At 40.5% G+C, this 18,524-nt stretch overlaps 1 protein-coding gene across 2 annotated transcripts; it reads right to left on the bottom strand.

Moving 5' to 3' along the window:
• Positions 1–427: 427 nt before the first annotated feature.
• On the bottom strand, positions 428–17,891 carry LOC141213735 (RNA-binding protein 4-like). Of its 2 annotated transcripts, none has more exons than XM_073665327.1 (4): positions 17,776–17,891; positions 5,311–5,731; positions 2,700–3,304; positions 428–1,588 (listed from the first exon to the last, which is right to left on the bottom strand). In XM_073665327.1, the coding sequence occupies exons 2-3, from the start codon at positions 5,720–5,722 to the stop codon at positions 2,709–2,711; spliced, it is 1,008 nt and encodes a 335-aa protein (XP_073521428.1). In that variant the 5' UTR covers positions 5,723–5,731; positions 17,776–17,891; the 3' UTR covers positions 428–1,588; positions 2,700–2,708. The 2 variants fall into 2 exon arrangements, with proteins under 2 accessions (XP_073521428.1, XP_073521429.1); XM_073665328.1 differs by having other exon boundaries at positions 2,794–3,304.
• Between the last annotated feature and the right edge of the window lie 633 nt (positions 17,892–18,524).

Below are 18,524 nucleotides of genomic sequence, written 5' to 3'. Positions count from 1 at the left end.
TTGCATTGGCCATTATGGAATTGGTACAGAAGCTGCTTTACTCAGTGTGTACCAATTTGAAGTAACCCACTTCAGTTCTGTCATGCCACATAATCCAGAGACTCCCTGAAATATTCCAAAATCGGCAAGCTGTGTCTATCGGAAGTCACTTTCCCTATTCAACCATCATTTTGAGTCTAACCGGGATAAATAGAGAATGGGACTTCACTCCACATATAGGACTGTTTGGGGTCATTCGTTACACCAGAGGGACAAAAAAAAAAAAAAAAAAATTCATTTTGACCATGCTTGATCCAGATCATAGTTCGGCACAAATTAACACACATGCACTTTCAAAACAGCTCTTTTATTTAGGAAGAAAAACCAAAAACCAATGTTAACATACATTTCATACAAGCAAGATAACATTTTTTAATAGTTATCTTGCTAAAACATCTACTATGGTAGGGGAAAAAAAAAAACTTGAAATATAAATTCCTAAATAGAGCTTACAAAAGCACAATTAGTAAGATGTACTTAAATATACTATGCACACAACACTAAACCAGTTACACAATTTGTATGTGGTGATATTTTACACTAGTATACTGGATTGGGAAATTTTATTTTGGAGGCAAAGCAATCTGTCCAACGGTACAGGCCATAAGCCTTGCAATTCTTTAAAAGTGACCTTCCATCCTGGGATAGAAGGGACTTTTCTCATGTATAGTCACTGTCACTATACTTGGCCTCCGTTCACTTCAACAGTGTTCCTTTCCTTCCAAGATGGATGCACAGTGGCATTGGGAGGGCAGTAATATGGCTGAACCGTGCCTGCACGAAAAGAGGGCTGAGGACACAAAGTAGGGCGACTAAACATGGGAACTGTATAGTCACTTTGCAGTTCTAGTACTAAGTCTTTAAATGAAAAATGATATTCCTTCTCCATGAAGTGCACACTAACGACAAGACGGATGGCATTTACAGAAAATTATGAATTAAGCTGGAAAAGGCTTTTGTAAACTCTAAATTAAAGCAAAAAGTAATGTTATCTGGTTAAAAGCGAAATGTATTAAGGTAATAAATGTCAATTGAAATACGGCATGTAGATATATAGAAATCAGTAATTCAGATGCTTGGAAGCTTTTGCATAATGCTGCGATCCTCCAGAATGAAGGTTGGCAATCCAGTAACATGAAGATCAGATGACCGCTGGGTTATATGGACTATCCCAATGGCACAGGGTTGAGGAATATTGTATTTCAATATGCCCAATCCTTTAGTTATGGGAAATAAGACACTACCAGAGGGTCTGGTGGCATCCTACGCCTCTTGCCACATTGAAAGCACATGCACGCTTTGAGGAATTCAGGGTAGTCAGAAGAAATAGCTGTCAGCCAAATGAACATTTGGCCCACAGCTATCTACAGTGTATTGTTTAAAGAGATGAAGCTACATCTATATTATTTACCCCTACGGATAATTCATTAGAATAATTGTTGAAAAAAAAAATTATGTATGTAGCAACGTTGTTACACAATTTTGAAGTTCGGCCGAAAACTTATTGCAAACGCGACTGAAGACCACGACGGAGCCGAAAATATCTTACCTAAAATACAAAAACAAAAAAAGGGTAGAAAATTGCAATTTCAAAACATAACTGAAATATGTATTTCTACTTTAGTTAAAGTGGCATCAGCAGACTAACACCCATACCAAATAAAAAAAATAAAATTGCAGCTAACAAGGCAAAAATATCTCGGTCTGTTCCATGGTTTGTGCAATTTCATTCTTCTTTTCCTCCCCGTGCCTTAAGCCTCTGCTCTACACAATCAGGTAATTAGTGAACACCTGCGATTCTTTCTATGTGCAGTTTACTTTCTTTAAATGACAATTGCGTTGGCTGTAAGACGTGACATTCAAGCAAGTGCCACCCGTTGAGGTTGGCCAGCCAATCAATTGTATGGGTAGAATATATATAACAAAAAAAATAAAAACCGACTACCGCTGATAACCCCTTACTTTAGTCATTACTTTCGGGTCCCTGTTGACATCAGGAAATGCCACACATTATCATTGCAACCAGTAATTCACTGGGCAGGAGTTCGTGTGCAGTGAGACCAGGAAGCAAAACTGGAAGCAATATGACATCAGCAGAGGCATTACTACTTTTCAGCCCATTTGGAGCTTTAAAAAAATTAAAAATTGATTGGCTGGACAATTTTTATCTGTCATTTATAGAGTTAAAAGTAGAAAAACGTATGAAAAACGAACTGTTAAAATAGTAGCACTAAGCAGCTAGGTGAAGTTATTCATAATCTCAGCTAGGTGCATTTAATTAGACGATGGTACGCCACAGCAACGCAAAATCTACTACTTTTCTTAAAAAACACCTTCTTAACCTTGCATAATGACACGAGTTGATAATTTTAGATGCCCTATATTTGCAGGTAAGTTAACATTTGCAAAACCTAAGGCATGCACTGATCAAATGCAAATGATGGCTGACAGACACAGGCAAAAAATGTGACTACTCTAAAAAGGACAAAGGGGAAGCAAAACAGCTTCTGTTTAATGCGTTGTCTTAACTGAACCTTTTGTGAAAAGGAAGAATACAGAAATTAAAAAACACTATCCGGAAAAAGGCAGCAGACAGAAAGGAAAAGGATTAATTACCAAATTATAAAATCACGAGGGGAAGTTAAATAAAAAACCCTCACCTCCTGAGCTTAGTAATACCGCGTGCGATCAGCGTAGTTATTCCGCATGTATCGTGGGGTTTCATAGAGAGTGTTACGCATTGTAGGGGCTAACCTGCGATCAGCGACATATTCATCCACAGCGGCGGTCGCAGGAGGAGGAGGAGGCCGACGAATTGGGCTTCGCTCTCGTGCGTAATAGCTGGGAATTGGAGGAGGAGGTGGTAACGCATGCCTCTCGTATGGAGAGGTCTCCAGACGTTTTCTGTGTGATAGACCGGACATTGTTGGAGGGGGGATAGGAGGCATACGACGATCCATATAGGCATCATACAATGAGGGGCGTATGCGATAACGCTGGTAATAGTCAATGAGGTTGCGGTGTTCCCGTTCATAGTACATACGCTCGTAGGCAGCAGCCGCCGCATTGCGCATAGGGACATAAGGATCTGCGAAAGGGTCATGACCGTAGGGCGACGCCAGATCCACCTCCTGAGCCATTTGGTCTAATGGACACACTCCGGACCAGTGGCCATCCTTCCCGCAACGATAACACTGACTTCGTTCTCCCATCCCCGGGGTGACTCGCAGACGACTCGTAGAGAGCTGAACGTGCATCCGTTTGCCTTCAAGAGAGCAACAACAACCAACAATGGTCAGGACAGCTCCCTTACTCAAGCACTAATATGACCAACTACAAATGTTACAGCAGTTCTGAATTAGTATACAAAGACCAAAAAAAGTCACAGCTATGGCTATGAAAAGCTATTAATAAAATAAAAAATTGGGTTTCTGTAACTTGAATAACGTGGAAAGAGGGCAGCTACCTGGCACCACTGACTTGTCCAGTACTGAAGTAATGACAGTTACTTACCTTTTATGGTCATGGAATCAGCAATTTGAGAAACTAGATTTGTACCTTCTTTAAAAAAAAAAATACATATAATTCAAGCATGTGAAGTTAAAAACTAACTTTGATAACACTTGCTGTATAGTTAAAGGGTATGTCTGGTCTAGATAGATATATCCCTTTAATGGCAATGTTTTACAGTGACTCACAAAGGCATGTAACCAGTGCGTGAATAGTTGGGATCTTATGTTCTAGTTGATGTGTATTTTAGTCAAACTCGCTGTGCTGCTGGTAATGCATCGCACAGTAAACAAACCATGCTCAAGTTTTTTTTTTGCCAAACCTTCCTGGTTACTGCATGCAAAGAGTTTACTCCTCATTTAATTGTTTTAAGTTTGGATATAAGAACTCATTCTTATTAGGAGCGGCTTCTTCATTTTGGATGCCTACCTGAAGTACACAAGAAAACAAATCAATATACAGGGCTGTGGAGTCGTGGACTGACTAAAATATATATTAAATTGGCTACAGTATTTCAATGCAGTATGTGTTGAATATTTTTTCATAAGAATTAGGGAAAGTTATGAAGTGTCCTATAAGTGTCTGTTCTATTCCTGATCCAAGATCTAAACTTTTATTGGACGAATCTGTTCTCTAGCGTTAAAATAATTAGATTTGAAGTCATCTGTGGAGGTTCTGATGGAGGCGATACTATTTCTCAGAACAAATTCATAGACTGCACAAGTGTTATTCAATATGTTTGTTGAAAACTGCCCCCCCCCCTCCCACTGCATAGTTACAATTTATTAAGTTTGTGTTCTAAAGTAGTATTCAAGAAATAGGTTTTAATGTTCTATGATTATTGTATCATAATGGTGATTAAAAGACTGATATTTTACTACAGTAGATTTATCACTGAAACATGAGCCATGTGTGAGGGAGTCCGTCAGGGAAATTGAGTTGGGAGGTTTGGCACACAAGTTTGCCGAACCTAGCAGGAGAGGCCAATGATGTGTACAGTCATGGCCTGACATCAGTGAAGGCGAAAGGGAGGATCAACATGTTGCATTTTATCATGCCAGATCTTTGACTCTTAAAAATAAAATGTGCAGCTACAAGTGTCTGATGGCATCTTAGTCGCTCTTAAAATAAACGTGAACACTAGCTCAATCCCAGAGACCATTGAGGAAGTCAGCAATAAGACATCCTAAGAGTCTGCCCAGTGAAAAACCTCAAATAATTTTTTTTTTTTAAGTGGTAAAAATAAGAAAATATATAGGATGTACACCTCTGTTCCTTGAAGGCACAGCTAAATATGGCTGTAAAAAAAACAAAAAACAAAATGGACAAGCCTTGATCGCTCCAGTGATGGCTCAAAATCTAAACCTTTGAAACTTTCCTTACACAGTGGCACTGTTTCAGTGATATCAGCCCTACAATCCCTAGCAGTTGTGCAACAACCAGCAAGCTCTGATTAATTGCAGCATGCAACATTTATCAGAGCTGACTCCTGTTTTGATGGACTAAAGGCTGCAGCCAATCAGTTGCCGGGGTCATGTTACTGGCAGAAATTGCAGTTTGGGAACTGTGCCACTCCGCCAGGCAAGTATCAAGGGTTTTTATTTTAGGATGGGCCCTGGAGCAATTAAGGTGTAGTTCAGTAGTGGACATAATTTATAAAAAGAAATGTATGAGAAAGAACTGAACAAACAAGGAAGAGAGAAAGAGGCCTATCCAACTCTGCTACATATTTTCACAAATAATCCTAACTACGTATTTCACCTTTAAAGTCATAGTTGTTTAGATTTCTGATGGCTTCAAGTGCTTCCTCTGCTTTCTCCATGTGAACAAATGCAAAATCCTTTACAATATCACATTCTAAGACAGCACCGTACTCTTCGAACTTTTCTCTCAACTCGTCACTGGTGCAGTCAGGGCTGAGGCTACTGACGTGAAGCTTTGTTGAAGCTTTTGGCTTTCCTCTGCTGTGTTCCACATTAATGCAGACATCATGCAATTTATATTGGTTCAGATTTGCAACAGCTTCGTCGGCTGACTTTTTGTCTTCCATATGGACGAAGCCATAATTTGTTATGATGTCACATTCTGTCACTTTCCCATACTGTTCAAACAGAGTCTTCAGTTCTAAAGGAGTCGCCTCAGGAGGGATGTTACCAATAAATAGTTTCACCATCTTGGCAAGCTTCAAAAGAAAAAAAAAAAGAAAAAAAAGACAGTGAGCTTTAAATGATACTTAAGTGAGTAGAATACAGACATGGCAAATTTAAACTAACTGCATCCCTGGAACTGATTCATGACCCAGTGATGCTGCATTAACATTTTTGAACACCACCCTTAAGTGAAACATGGAAGTCTGGATGAGGCCTGAGGTCTTGTCTTAACAGGGTGAGCTGATGTTTTTATTGGTATCATTTTGGGATAGATATGACTATGGTGTTTACCAATAAGGTCAATTTCATATTCAGATAGCTGACTTGTGGATGCAGTGATACCACGTAATTATTTAAAAAAAATATTTTAATAGGGGAAAAGATGGTGGCTATGCATATTTTCCTTTTTAATGTATTTGTTAAGTCTCCTTTTAAAGGACTTCAATCTGCGCTTGTCTGATTGCAACCACATGCAATGGATATAAAAAGTCTACACACCCTGTTAAAATGCTAAGTTTGTCATGTGAAAAGAGTCATACCAAGAACAATCGGTTCAGAACTTGTTCCACCTTAATGTTACCCATAATCTATAAAACTCAAAACAAACCCCAAAACTTGGGTGTAATTTTTTTTTAAGAGCAGTTGCATAAATATACACACCCTTAAACTAATTTGTGGAAGTATCCTTTTAATTTATGACAGGATTTAGTCTTTTTGGTAAGCGTATCAGAAAGGCACTCTTAGAATTGGCAGTCTTTGCAGTAGCTCTCCAATTTAGTCAGATTGCAAGGGAATCTCGTAGTGTACACTACCCTCTTCAGGTCAACTCACAGATTTTCAATTGGATTCAGGTCAGCCATTTCAAAACCAAAATCTTCTGGAAAAGCCATGCCTTTGTTGATTTGGAGGTAGGCTTATAGTTGATGTAATGCTGAAATTTCTCTTAGCAGATACCTGAAGATTTTAATGCAAAGTTGACCGATACATGAAGATTTAATACTCTTCACCTTGACTAAAGCCTCACTTTCAGCTGCCAAAAGAAGCTCCTCGGTATAATGCTACATCCACCATACTTCATGGTGGGTATGGTGCTCTTTTGGTGATGTGCAGCTTTGGCTTTGCACCAAACATACATTTTGAAATTATGAACAAAAAAGTTCAACCTTGGTCTTGGTGGTCTCATCAGATGACATGTTTCTTTCTACATGCCTTTGGCAAGCTTGATGTAGATTTCGGGAAGACATTAGGAAGACCACCGACGTTAGAGGTCGCTTGACCTGTCACATGACGTCCTGGAAAGTCCTTTTAGACCCTCGCGAGCTGCCGGGGGGGGGGGGACGACGACGTATTATTACGCGCGCTGCGATCGCGCCCGCACACAAGCGGTGCGATCGCCGCCGGGCTGACACCTGGTGCTATGTGCTGGGAGTGGTATACTCACCTCTCCTGCCAGCATCCAGCGATGTCTGCGGCGGCTTCCGGATGTTTCCATGACGACCCGATGTCGTCATGACAACATCTGGGTCACCAGGAAGTTACCTTGGTCATGTGCAGTGCGCAACCAAAGTAATGTCTCCCCTGTGTGCAGCACTGATTGTCATGCAGCCTAAGGGAGCTGCTGCTCTCTATGCCATGCAGCCGATCAGGCTGCAAAAAGTGAAAGTCCCATAGTAGGACAATGTGTAAAAGTAAAAAAAAAAAAAAAGTAGAAGTGATAAAAAAAAAGCAGAAAACAATGCTTTATTATCATACCGCCAAAGAAAAAATGTTATAACACGCGATCAAAAAGACGAATGTAAATAATAATGGCACCACTAAAAACGTCATCTTGTCCCGCAAAAAACAAGCCACCACACAGCTCCATTGTCCGAAAAAAAAAAAAAAGTTATAGCTCTCAGATTAAAGCGATACAAATAAATTATTTTTTCTAGAAAATAGTTTGTGTAAAAGCGACAAAACAATAATAAAAAAAAACTATATAAATGCGGTACCGCTGTAAATGCACTGACCCAAAGAACGCTGCATTATCAATTTTACCACACGCGGAATGGCATAAAAAAACACAATCCCTGAATTATTGTTTTTTGTTTATTCTGCCTCCCAAAAATCTGAATAGAAAGCGATCAAAAAATGTCACGTGCCCGAAAATGGTACCAATAAAAAGGTCAACTTGTCCCGCAAGAAAACAAGCAGTCACATGACTGTCGGCCAAAATCTGGAAAAATTATAGCTCTCAAAATATGGTGATGCAAACACTAGTCTTTGCAAAAAAAAAGCATCTTTTAGTGTGTGCAAACTGTCATTCATAAAAACCCGATATAAATTTGGTATTGCTGTAATCACACCGACCCGAAGAATAAAGTAGTCTAATCACTTATACCACACGAGGAATGGTGTAAAAAAATATAAACTCTAGGGTTACGGCTGTGCTAGGGTTGTTTTTTTTTTTTTCAAAAGTAATGAGAAAAAAAACAAAAAAAACACAATATGGCGACCAGTGCTGAGCGCAAGTGCTCGCTACTAGAGTTTGCATCGGGTACTCAGGTATGCACTGAGTATCACGGGTGCTCGAGTGACATACTGGAGTCTCTGCCCCATATGCTTTGCAGCCAAAAAAAAACGCTGCTGGGATCTCCTGCCATGCACAAGCGATCCCCGCATGTTTTTTTTTGGGTGTCTAACAACCGTGAAAGATGCGGGGCGGGGACTCGAGCATGTCATTCGAGCACCCGCGATACTTGGTGCATACCCGAGTACCCTATGCAAACTCAAGTAGCAAGCACTTGCGCTTAAGACTAATGACAACTTATTCAATATGATGACCTAATGTTATCAAATTCTGTCGTACCTTTGGGTTCAAAATGTACACTATACCCCTTGATAAAGTTCTTGAGGGGTCTAGTTTCCAAAATGGGGTCACTTGTGGGGGGTTTCCACTATTTCGGCACATCAGGGGCTCCCGAAATGCGACATGGCGTCCGCTCTTGATTCCAGGCAATTTTGCGTTCAAAAAGTCGCTCCTTCCCTTCGGAACCCTGACGTGTGCCCAAACAGTGTATTTTCCCCACATATGGGGTATTGGCATACTCAGGAGAAATTGCACAACTGTTTTTAGGTTCCATTTTCTCCTAACCCTTGTGAAACTAAAAAAATTGGGGAAAAAAGATCATTTTTGTGGAAAAAGTTTGATTTTTTTATTTTCACGGCTTCATGTTCTAAACTTCTGTGAAGCACCTGGGGGATAAGGGTGCTCACCACACATATAGATAAGTTCCCAAAATGGTGTCACTTGTGGGGGTTTTCCACTGTTTAGGCACATCCACTAATTATTCAAGCAAATTTTACATTCAAAAAGTCAAATGGCGCTCCTTCCCTTCCGAACCCTGCCGTGCACCCAAACAGTGGTTTTCCCCCACATATGGGGTATCTGCTTACTAAGGAGAGATTGCACAACAAGTTGCATGGTGCAATTTCTCCTGTTACCCTCATGAAAACGCAAAACTGGGGGCTGAAAAACATTTTTGTGGGAAAAATGTGAAAATGTTATTTTCACGGCTCCATGTTATAAACTTCTGTGAAGCACCTGGGGGTCCAAGATGCTCACCACACATCTACATAAGTTCCCTGAGGGGTCTAGTTTCCAAAATGGTGTCACTTGTGGGGGGTTTCCACTGTTTAGGCACATCGGGGGCTCTCCAAATGCAACATGGCGTCCGCTAATTATTCAAGCAAATTTTACATTCAAAAAGTCAAATGGCGCTCCTTCCCTTCTGAGCCCTGCTGTGCACCCAAACTTTTTTTTCCCCACGTTTGGGTTATCTGCGTACTCATGGGAACTTGCACCACAAATTTTGGGTTCTATTTTTTCCTGTTACCCCAGCAAAAATAAAAAAATTGCGGTCTAAAGTTACATTTTTGTGAAAAAAGTTAAGTTCATTTTTTTCTTCCCCATTCCAAAAATTAATGTGAAGCACGTGAAGGGTTAATAAATTTCATGAATGTGGGTTTGAGCACCTTGAGGGGTGCAGTTTACAGAATGGTGTCACTTTTGGGTATTTTCTGCCATAAAGGCCCCTCAAAGTCACTTCAAATGTGATGTTGTCCCTAAAAAATGGTTTTGTAAATTTTGGTGGAAAAAATGAGAAGTCGCTGATTAACTTTTAACCCTTACAGCGCACTAAAAAAAAAAATGTTTTGGTTCCAAAATTGTGCTGATGTAAAGTAGACATGTGGGAAATGTTATTTATTAACTATTTTATCTAACATCTCTCATTTAACGGAATAAAAATTCAAATTTTGAAAATTGTGAAACTTGCCAAGTTTTCAATTTTTTCACAAATAAACGCAAGTGATATCAAAGAAATTTTACCACTATCATGAAGTACAATATGTCACGAAAAAACAATCTCAGAATCAGCGGGATCCGTTTAAGCGTTTCAGAGTAACTACCTCAAAGTGACAGTGGTCAGAATTTTAAAAATTGGCCTGGTCATTAACGTGCAAACCACCCTCGGGTTAATTTTTTTTTTTTTTTTCCACAGGTACTATGGTACCCAGATTTGGAGTCTCCTCTACTCCAGACTCTGGTACCACCCGCACATTGAATCGCTTAACCCTGCTGTTCTGTTTGCATTTGCTATACACTTGTACTGTTCCCGGGTCAATATGACCCGACCTATTAATTCTTGATTTTTAGCTACTCTAAGTGTTTTATTTGAATACTTTTTTCATTATTATACTGTATGTGAACATGGTTGATCATAAACAAATTAAAAATTTAAATTCAAACTTAATTTATTTTTTTTCATAAAAAGGTTACACAGGCTTTTTACAATTATCTTTGATTGTTGGCATTCTGCACACAAACAAAGAAGCTTTACATTACTATTACATGAAATTTAACTTTTTGAAAACAATATTTATAAATCAGCAAATGAAAAATCATAAAAACTTCAACCTTTTTAGAAAGAAAAAACTGAACATGTTCATGCGTTTTTACACTGAACACAATAATAAGACACATGTCCTTTACACAGATATTTTGAACATCCAGCACATGTCAGATTAGTCTTATTGTGACAGGAAGATGGACAGAAGCTACATCTCTTCCTTTTTTTGCTGGTAGCTGTGCTGGTGGAGGCCATGGATGTGGAGTCTCTTTCTTGAGCATGCTGGACACTTTTTACAATGGCTGTTGCTCCTTCACTTCTGGGGGTCACTTTTCTGCTCTCAATATATGGCCTAACCAGGGATTTTCCCAATTCCTCAAGAAATAATCTTTTATGCAGCTTATTCCGGTTCCAATCGGGGTCGATTTCTCTCCATAAGACAAATGCATTGTATGCAGAAACGTCCAGTATGTTATAAAATAAAATCATTGGCCACCGATTGGTTTTGCGTTTGCATGTATATGTTGATATTGCTTGGTCTAAAGTTTCAACTGCTCCCTTTGTGGCATTCTAATCCAAAATAATGTCAGGCTTTCTGTCTTCTCTATCACTTACGGCATTGTCATGGTGCATTGTGCTCATTAGAATTACCTGTTTGGTTTTTTTTGGAACATAAGAAGCAACAGTTGTATTTCCAGAAAAATAAAAAGTTGAACTGAACACCTCTCTCTTGCTAAGGATACCTTGCGGTAGTTCAGGTTTGTTTTTTCTTATAGTACCCAGCATGGTAAGTTGTTTTTTCTTCAACATCTGGCCTAGTTGATAGGATGTAAAAAAGTTGTCACATGTGACATTTTGTACTTTTAAGCCATGAGTCAAATCGAGAACAACACGCATACCCTGATTTTTTTCAGGTCTTACCAGGGTTTTTTCCTGTATACACGAACATTTAGAGCATATGAACTTTTGCTGTCGCAAAGTGTCCAGATCTTGATGCCGTATTTTGCTGGCTTACTTGGTATATATTGTCTGAATGGGCACCTACCTCGGAATGCCACCAGTTGCTCATCAACAGTTACATTTTCACCACTATTATACAATTTTGGTAGAATCTCTACCCATTGATTCCAAACATTTCTAATAGGTGCTAGTTTATCTTTAGCTCTTCTTTCCATTCTATCCGTTTTAGAATCAAACCGCAGTACTCTAGAAATTTCATGAAACCTTTCACGACACATTGTAGCTCTAAATATGTCGCGACCGGTTTCGCAATTCCACAAACTTTTAGTTGATTCACCATAAGATTTGTATACTCCCGCTAAAAGAAGTAAACCAATATAAGCATTTAGAGCTGTCACATCTAATTTTTTCCATTTATCACCATAAACTACTTGTCCCTCAATGTTTGTCATTTGTATTATAATATTTTGGATAGTCATATTTAGGAACAATGCGAATGCTGATCCTATATCAGATATTCTTGATGTAGCGTACCTTGTAGGACCAGGAGTAGCTTTTATGATATTTTCAGAGGACAATCTACCAGCCTGTCTAGGCTGCAAGTTCCAAATTACACACTTGTTTTTAGAAGGGATTTCTTGCATCCGGCTAGTTGTCTGGGTATCATGTTCCTCTTCATACTCCACTTCAGAATCCGAATTTTCAACATTGCTTTCCATCTCACTTATGTGGTCCTCCTCTTCGGACATTATTTCCTGTGGGACATCATCTTCTGAATCAGAGGCGTTGACAAGCTCTTCCAATTCAGCGTCAGTCAATATACTTTTTCGAAACATTTTTATCTAAGTTTGGAAAAGAAAAGAATAGTTGTAAAGATATGTATTCACAGCGTCAGTCAATAGACATTTTAGAAACATTTTTATCCAAGTTTTGAAGAAAAAAAAAATAATACCTGTAAAGATGTGTATTCACAGCTCAGTGCTCTCGCTCACAAATTCCAGTGTCTCTTTCACAGGACTTAGCTTCAGGGTGTAAGTCAAATGACTGGTGTCCAATTTATAAGACAACAGTGTCTTCTCTCACAAACTGAAAATGCATTTGACTAAATAAGTACTTGATTACTGATAACAGTGTAACCCCCAGCCTTTGAATGATAGACAACCAGTCTCATCTCTCACAAACAGAAAATGGATAATACTAGATAATTACTTGCTTACTGATAAGAACAGTGAAACCACCACCATTTTGAGATGAAGTACACATAAAAAACACAACTTTTGCAGTCAGAAATAATCAGAGACCTGTAGAACAGTATAAAATGCTATCGGGTCAAATTGACCCGAACAGTACAAGTGTAACAATCAGCATGTAGCAAAAAGTAAACAAAAAAAATATATAGAGCTCCACAAATGAGGAGAAGTCAAGATACCACTAGTTTCAAATCCTCATATAAAAAAATCTACAGGGTCTCAAAAATCATTTTGGGTCATATTGACCCGAACAGTACAGCAGGGTCCACATGTAGTCATACGGATATTAAGCGATTCAATGCAAGTCAATGGCAGTAAAAACGCAGTGCTTACGCAAAATAATTGGTAGTGCTGCGGATTATTCCGCAATGATAATCCGCAGCGGAAATTTCCACAGCATGTGCACAGCACATGCGGATTATCATTGGGGAACATTGCAGACCTTCTACCAAGCGTTTAAGCGTTTCTGCGGCGGAATTGCTTTAAAAAAAAAAAAACGAATAGTGGGCACACAGCCTAAGGGTAAAGTGCCCCCTTCCTCCTCTCACCCTCAGCAGCTCTTACCTTTTATACTTTCTTTTAGGTGGTGTACAATTATCTGGATTTTTGTGGCTCACAAGCTCTACCCTTTACAAGCTTCTTATAGAAACAAAGATTGAAAATGAGTCCGGCTTCCTCCCATCATATCACCACAGGTCTTTCAGCAATTATCTGACAGTGTACATTGTCCTCAGTATGCTACACAGCTCATTACTGTGTTCAGAAGGACCTGCAATGATGTCATGGCCTTATCACTCCCTCCCAAAACGACATGACATCCTCAAGCTGCGTTCACACATTGCGTATTTCCCTGCGTTTTTTTACGAGCGCTTATTTCCTGCTTTTTTTACCAGCGTTTTTTAACGCAGGTAAAAAAAAGCACCTCCATTCACACACTGCGTTTTTTCCTGCGTTTTTTTACGGAGGTGCAGGAGAAAATTGAAGTGTGAGGAGAATTGACACCTGTATGTAATGTAATGTATGTGTATGTATGTAATGTAATGTATGTGTCTGTGTGTCGTGTGTGTACTGTCTGTGTCTATATGTCGTGCGTGTGAGTGTCCCCCTAGCAGTGTATGTACAGACAGCTTCTGGCTGCAGTACATACACTGCTTTAAAAGAAAAAAAACTATGGATACTCACCTATCCGATGGATGGGAGAGGTGTCCGGTCCGGTCCCGCGGCTTCCAGCATTTGCAGTGAAGCGATCAGCTGACCGGAAGCCGGTAAGCTACAGTCAGCTGAACGGTTCTCCGGCAGATGCTGGAAGCGGTGGGACCGGAGCGGACGCCTCTCCCATCCATCGGATAGGAGAGTATCCATAGTTTCTCCTGTGCCTCCATAGAAAAGTGCTGGAATTACGCAGTGTGTGAACACTGCTGCGTAATTCCATCGCTTATAATGGGCACAATAGGAGAAAGCGCAGGACGCAGCTGCGTAAAGAATTGACATGTCAATTCTTTACGCAGCTGCGCTTTCACGCTGCGTAAAATCACACTGTCTGAACGGCAAAGTGAATTTCCCATTCACTTTGCTGGCAGACACAAGGCACATTGCGAATTTTGAAAAAGTGCGCGCAAAAAAAACGTAATGTGTGAACGCAGCCTCACATGGCATGATCCACCCCCTGGCCCCTCCACCAGCAACCCTGACTACAAAAAAGTAACAAACACTGGTGAGTACATGATAAAAATAGCAGGGGCCTGAAAGGCCCCCGTTCCGTACAGATGTGGTTTTCCCCAAAAAAGCATTGTTACACCAAAATGCCTATCAAAAAAATTTATATGAACAACGGTATATTACCAACAACATACTTGAGGAATACCTAGAGTTTCAAAATTCAAAAGTAATTTTGCAGATAATAGCAAAAAAGTAAGCACCAGGGTCTAAAAGGCCCCCGATACGCATTGTAGGGTTAACATGATACCTTGGTTGATGAAGTCAGTTCTGTGGTTCTTGTGTAATCTTTACTTTCAGTTTGGAGATGATATGCTCTGCTTCGGGGCAGCATCTGGTGCTCTGATTACATTTTCAGCTGTATGCTCTTATGGCAGGTCACGGTGCCTTCACTGACCTGCCTCCTATTTTACATAATGCATCTAGTAGTGCAGGGCTAGGTAAAATAGGAGGCAGGTCAGTGAAGGCACCGTGAGCTGTCATAAGAGCAGATGAATATGCAAGCACAGCACCAGATAGAGCGCCCCCACAGGCCATCCTGAAGCACAAGCATATCATTATCTATAAACAGAAAGTAAAGCTTACACAAGAACCACGGGACGGATTTCATCAACCAAGGTATCATGTTAATCAGTGTAATGTTGCCCACCTGACAGTATGTAGTTTACTGAGCACAATCCTGCTGACAGGTATGCTTTAAATTAAAGGCGTTGGTCGCCTTTTGTCAAGCACAAAATCACTGATTTCCCGGTGCAGTTATCTTCTCATTGACTGATCGGTCATTTCCCATCTCAAAAGAAAGGAAAGCACTTTTTTTTTAACCCACCATTGTAAGTGCATTAAAAAAAAAAAAAAAGTCTTTGTAACATGGAATGTACCATTTATGCTTTGTTAGGTGCAGGCATATTGAGCACAAACTGTATTATATAGCCAGCAACCAAAGGTAGCACTGATCGCCATTGTATAACCCCTTACATGGAATCCGTCAGCAGTTTTTTTGCTATGTAATCCGAGCACAGCATAACGTAGGGGCCGAGACTACGATTCTAGGATATCCCATGCCATCATGTGACCACAACTTCTGACTAAGCAAGTCACAAGCTCTCAACCCAAGTCTATGAAAGCCAGAAAGAGGGTCTCAGCCTTGTATTGAGTTGTGACCTCCGGCAAACTCTGGAGCAATACAGCAGATAAACTGCTAGAGAACAACGGGAGCAGTGGTGATGGGAGAAGATGGCACAGATGAGAGTACAGACAGAAGCACCATTCCAGCGCAAGATAAAAACCAAGATCCCGCTGGAGTTCTGCTTTAAAGAGGTGGTGCACGACATTGTATAACGTCCCCCATCGATTTAAACCTTGCAAGTCTTTGTAAATAGCTACTGCTGCCATACATGGCTGTTAGCAGCGCCACCGCTGACCGCTTGATCCGCATCACGTGAACCTGACTACAGCCGCCGGCACCTTGCGGAATTCCCCAGATGTGACCCAGTTGCATGCACTCACCCTGATTGACCTGGGCTATGTTACACCGAGCGCCACAGTCCAGTATCCAGCATGCGCTTGCGGCAATGAAAGCAGAGAGGGAAAGCGCGTGCTGGATATTGGGCTGTGACTTGGGGTGAAATGCCACCCACAGCCCAGTCAACTGGGAGGGGAGGAGAGCGCATGCGACTGGGTCACACATGGGGAAATCAGGAAGTTGACGTGACATCAGAAGAGGCTGCAACCGGGAAGGGAGGGAGTGGTCACATGATTCAGACCGAGCTAACAGCGATAGCGCCGCTCACAGGCACATGGCAACAAGAGGTATTTACAAAATTTTAATTGATGGAGGCATTACACAGTGTAGTTGACCATCCCTTTAGGCTATGTGTCCACGATGCAGAAATGCTGCATATTTTTTCCGCTTCTCCCTGGCAGGAAAAACGCATGCGGATTTTGCATGCGTTTTTCTCGCCAGGTAGAAGCGTTTGTCAAGCGTTTTTGCATGCATTTCTGCATGTGGGTTATCAAGTGCTTTTCCAAGCGGATTTTAGCATCACTTAAAAAAGTGCTTGACAACTTGTTCACACTATATAAATCCATGCAACCGGCACAGATTTATAGTAGTGTGACCAAGTTAGTTAAAAAAAAAGAAAAAAAAAAAAAAAAAAAAAAAAAAAAAAAAAGAATAAGAATGGTAAAAAATAAAGATTATACTTACCTTCCGATGTCCTCCCGGTGTTTTCTCTGCTGCGTCCGGTCTCTTGCACTGCTCGCGGTGGTGTGAAGGACCTGCGGTGACATCATTGAGTCATGTCACATGACTCAATGACATCACCGCAGGTCCTTCACACCACCGCGAGCAGTGCAAGAGACCGGACGCAGCAGAGAGAACACCGGGAGGACATTGGAAGGTAAGTATAATCTTTATTTTTTACCATTCTTATTCTTTTTTTTTTTTTTTTTTTTTTTTTTTACAGTTTCTATGGTACCCAGGTCTGGATGAGAGTCTCCTCTCTTCCAGACCTGGGTACCATCCGCACATTGAACCGTGTGATATCCGCTTGTGCACATGTAGTCATGCGGTCCAATGCAAGTCAATGGCGGCGATTATGCTGCGTGTCCGCAAAATTAATGGGGGACGGATTACCAAGCGTTTCAGCTGAGAAAATTCCACAGCATAAACATTGAAAAATGCTTAGTGGGCACACAGTCTTAAATTTCAAATCAACGTAAACCGTACTGACCTGCAGAATTGAACTGCCAGGTCATCTTACAAAACCGTAAAAACAATGGCGGCATAGTGTGTCCCCCTCCTATTTTCTAGTACATGATATAGTATAAAATGAAATGGTGTTAAGCTTTGCCTAAAAACAAAACAAACAAAAAACCCCACTTGGTTACATAATCAGAATAAATCAAACTTTGGGCTTTAACAAAAAAATATATATATTAATTTTAATTTTTTTAATAAAAAATAAAAAGGGACAAAAAAAAAGTGTAAAACAAACAAAAAAGGGGCAAATAAAGGATTATCTTCTTCCCCCAAGATCAGCTCCTACAGAATACATAAGGAAAGTTGTGGAAAACCGAGTAGGTCTGCAGTGAGCTCTAGTGTAGCCCTCAGGAAAGCTCATTCACCAGGGACACAACACCCAACATCAACCCTACGCCAGCTCCTACACACATACCGGACGCTAACGGACCGATTTCACTTGCGCCTATGCCGCCGTTATTCAGCGGTAAAAATCGATATAACACCCGGATAACACTCACCGTACAACCACACGAGCGAACGACACAAAATGGCAACTGCCGAAGCTGCGCTGTAAGAGCTGTGAAAGAGATGGGCGGGGCTCACACATAAACGCCGTTGATTGGTCAGCTCAGGCTGCGTTTTACATGATGATTGGCTAGTTTAGTTTCAGCCTTGGTGGACAGGAAGTGGTTCGTTACTCGGCGGCAAGCGCTGGCTCGCTTCTTCCTGAAGGCGGCGGCCATTTTGTCGCTCAGTGATTCCTATTCACGCTTGTTCTCGGTGGCGCCGTGTAAAATGGTGAGCAGGAAACTGCTCAGAACAGAAACGTATAGAATGAGTTAGCGCATACGCGATACTGAAGTGATACAGCGCATGCTGTTAATGTTTTACCTCATAAGGCATGCAGCCATTTTATGCTGAGGTAACTTCCCATTCTGTCACGTTTCCACAAAGTTTTTCCTCACGTGTGAGCAGGAATTTGCACCAATGGCCTCAATGCAAAATCTCAGACTTCCACAGCCTATTTTCCATTTTTGCTTCTTCCAAAGGCCATAACTTTTTATTTTCCATCGACATGGCCGTACAAAGGCTTTTTTTTTTTTTTAAGAACAAGACGTATTTTCCAATGAAGCCATTCATTTTACAAAACAATATACTGGAAAATATGAAAAAAAAATTGAAATGGCGGAAAAAATGCAGTTTCGCCATTGATATTTTTGGAGGTGGAGGTTAAAACATTCATTGTATGGGGAAAAAAAAATTACCT

Source organism: Phyllobates terribilis, unplaced genomic scaffold, assembly GCF_046119375.1.
Source record: "Phyllobates terribilis strain yellow unplaced genomic scaffold, ASM4611937v1 Scaffold_211__1_contigs__length_3443825, whole genome shotgun sequence".
Lineage (NCBI taxonomy): Eukaryota > Metazoa > Chordata > Amphibia > Anura > Dendrobatidae > Phyllobates > Phyllobates terribilis.
This window is presented reverse-complemented; position numbering and strand designations above follow the sequence as displayed.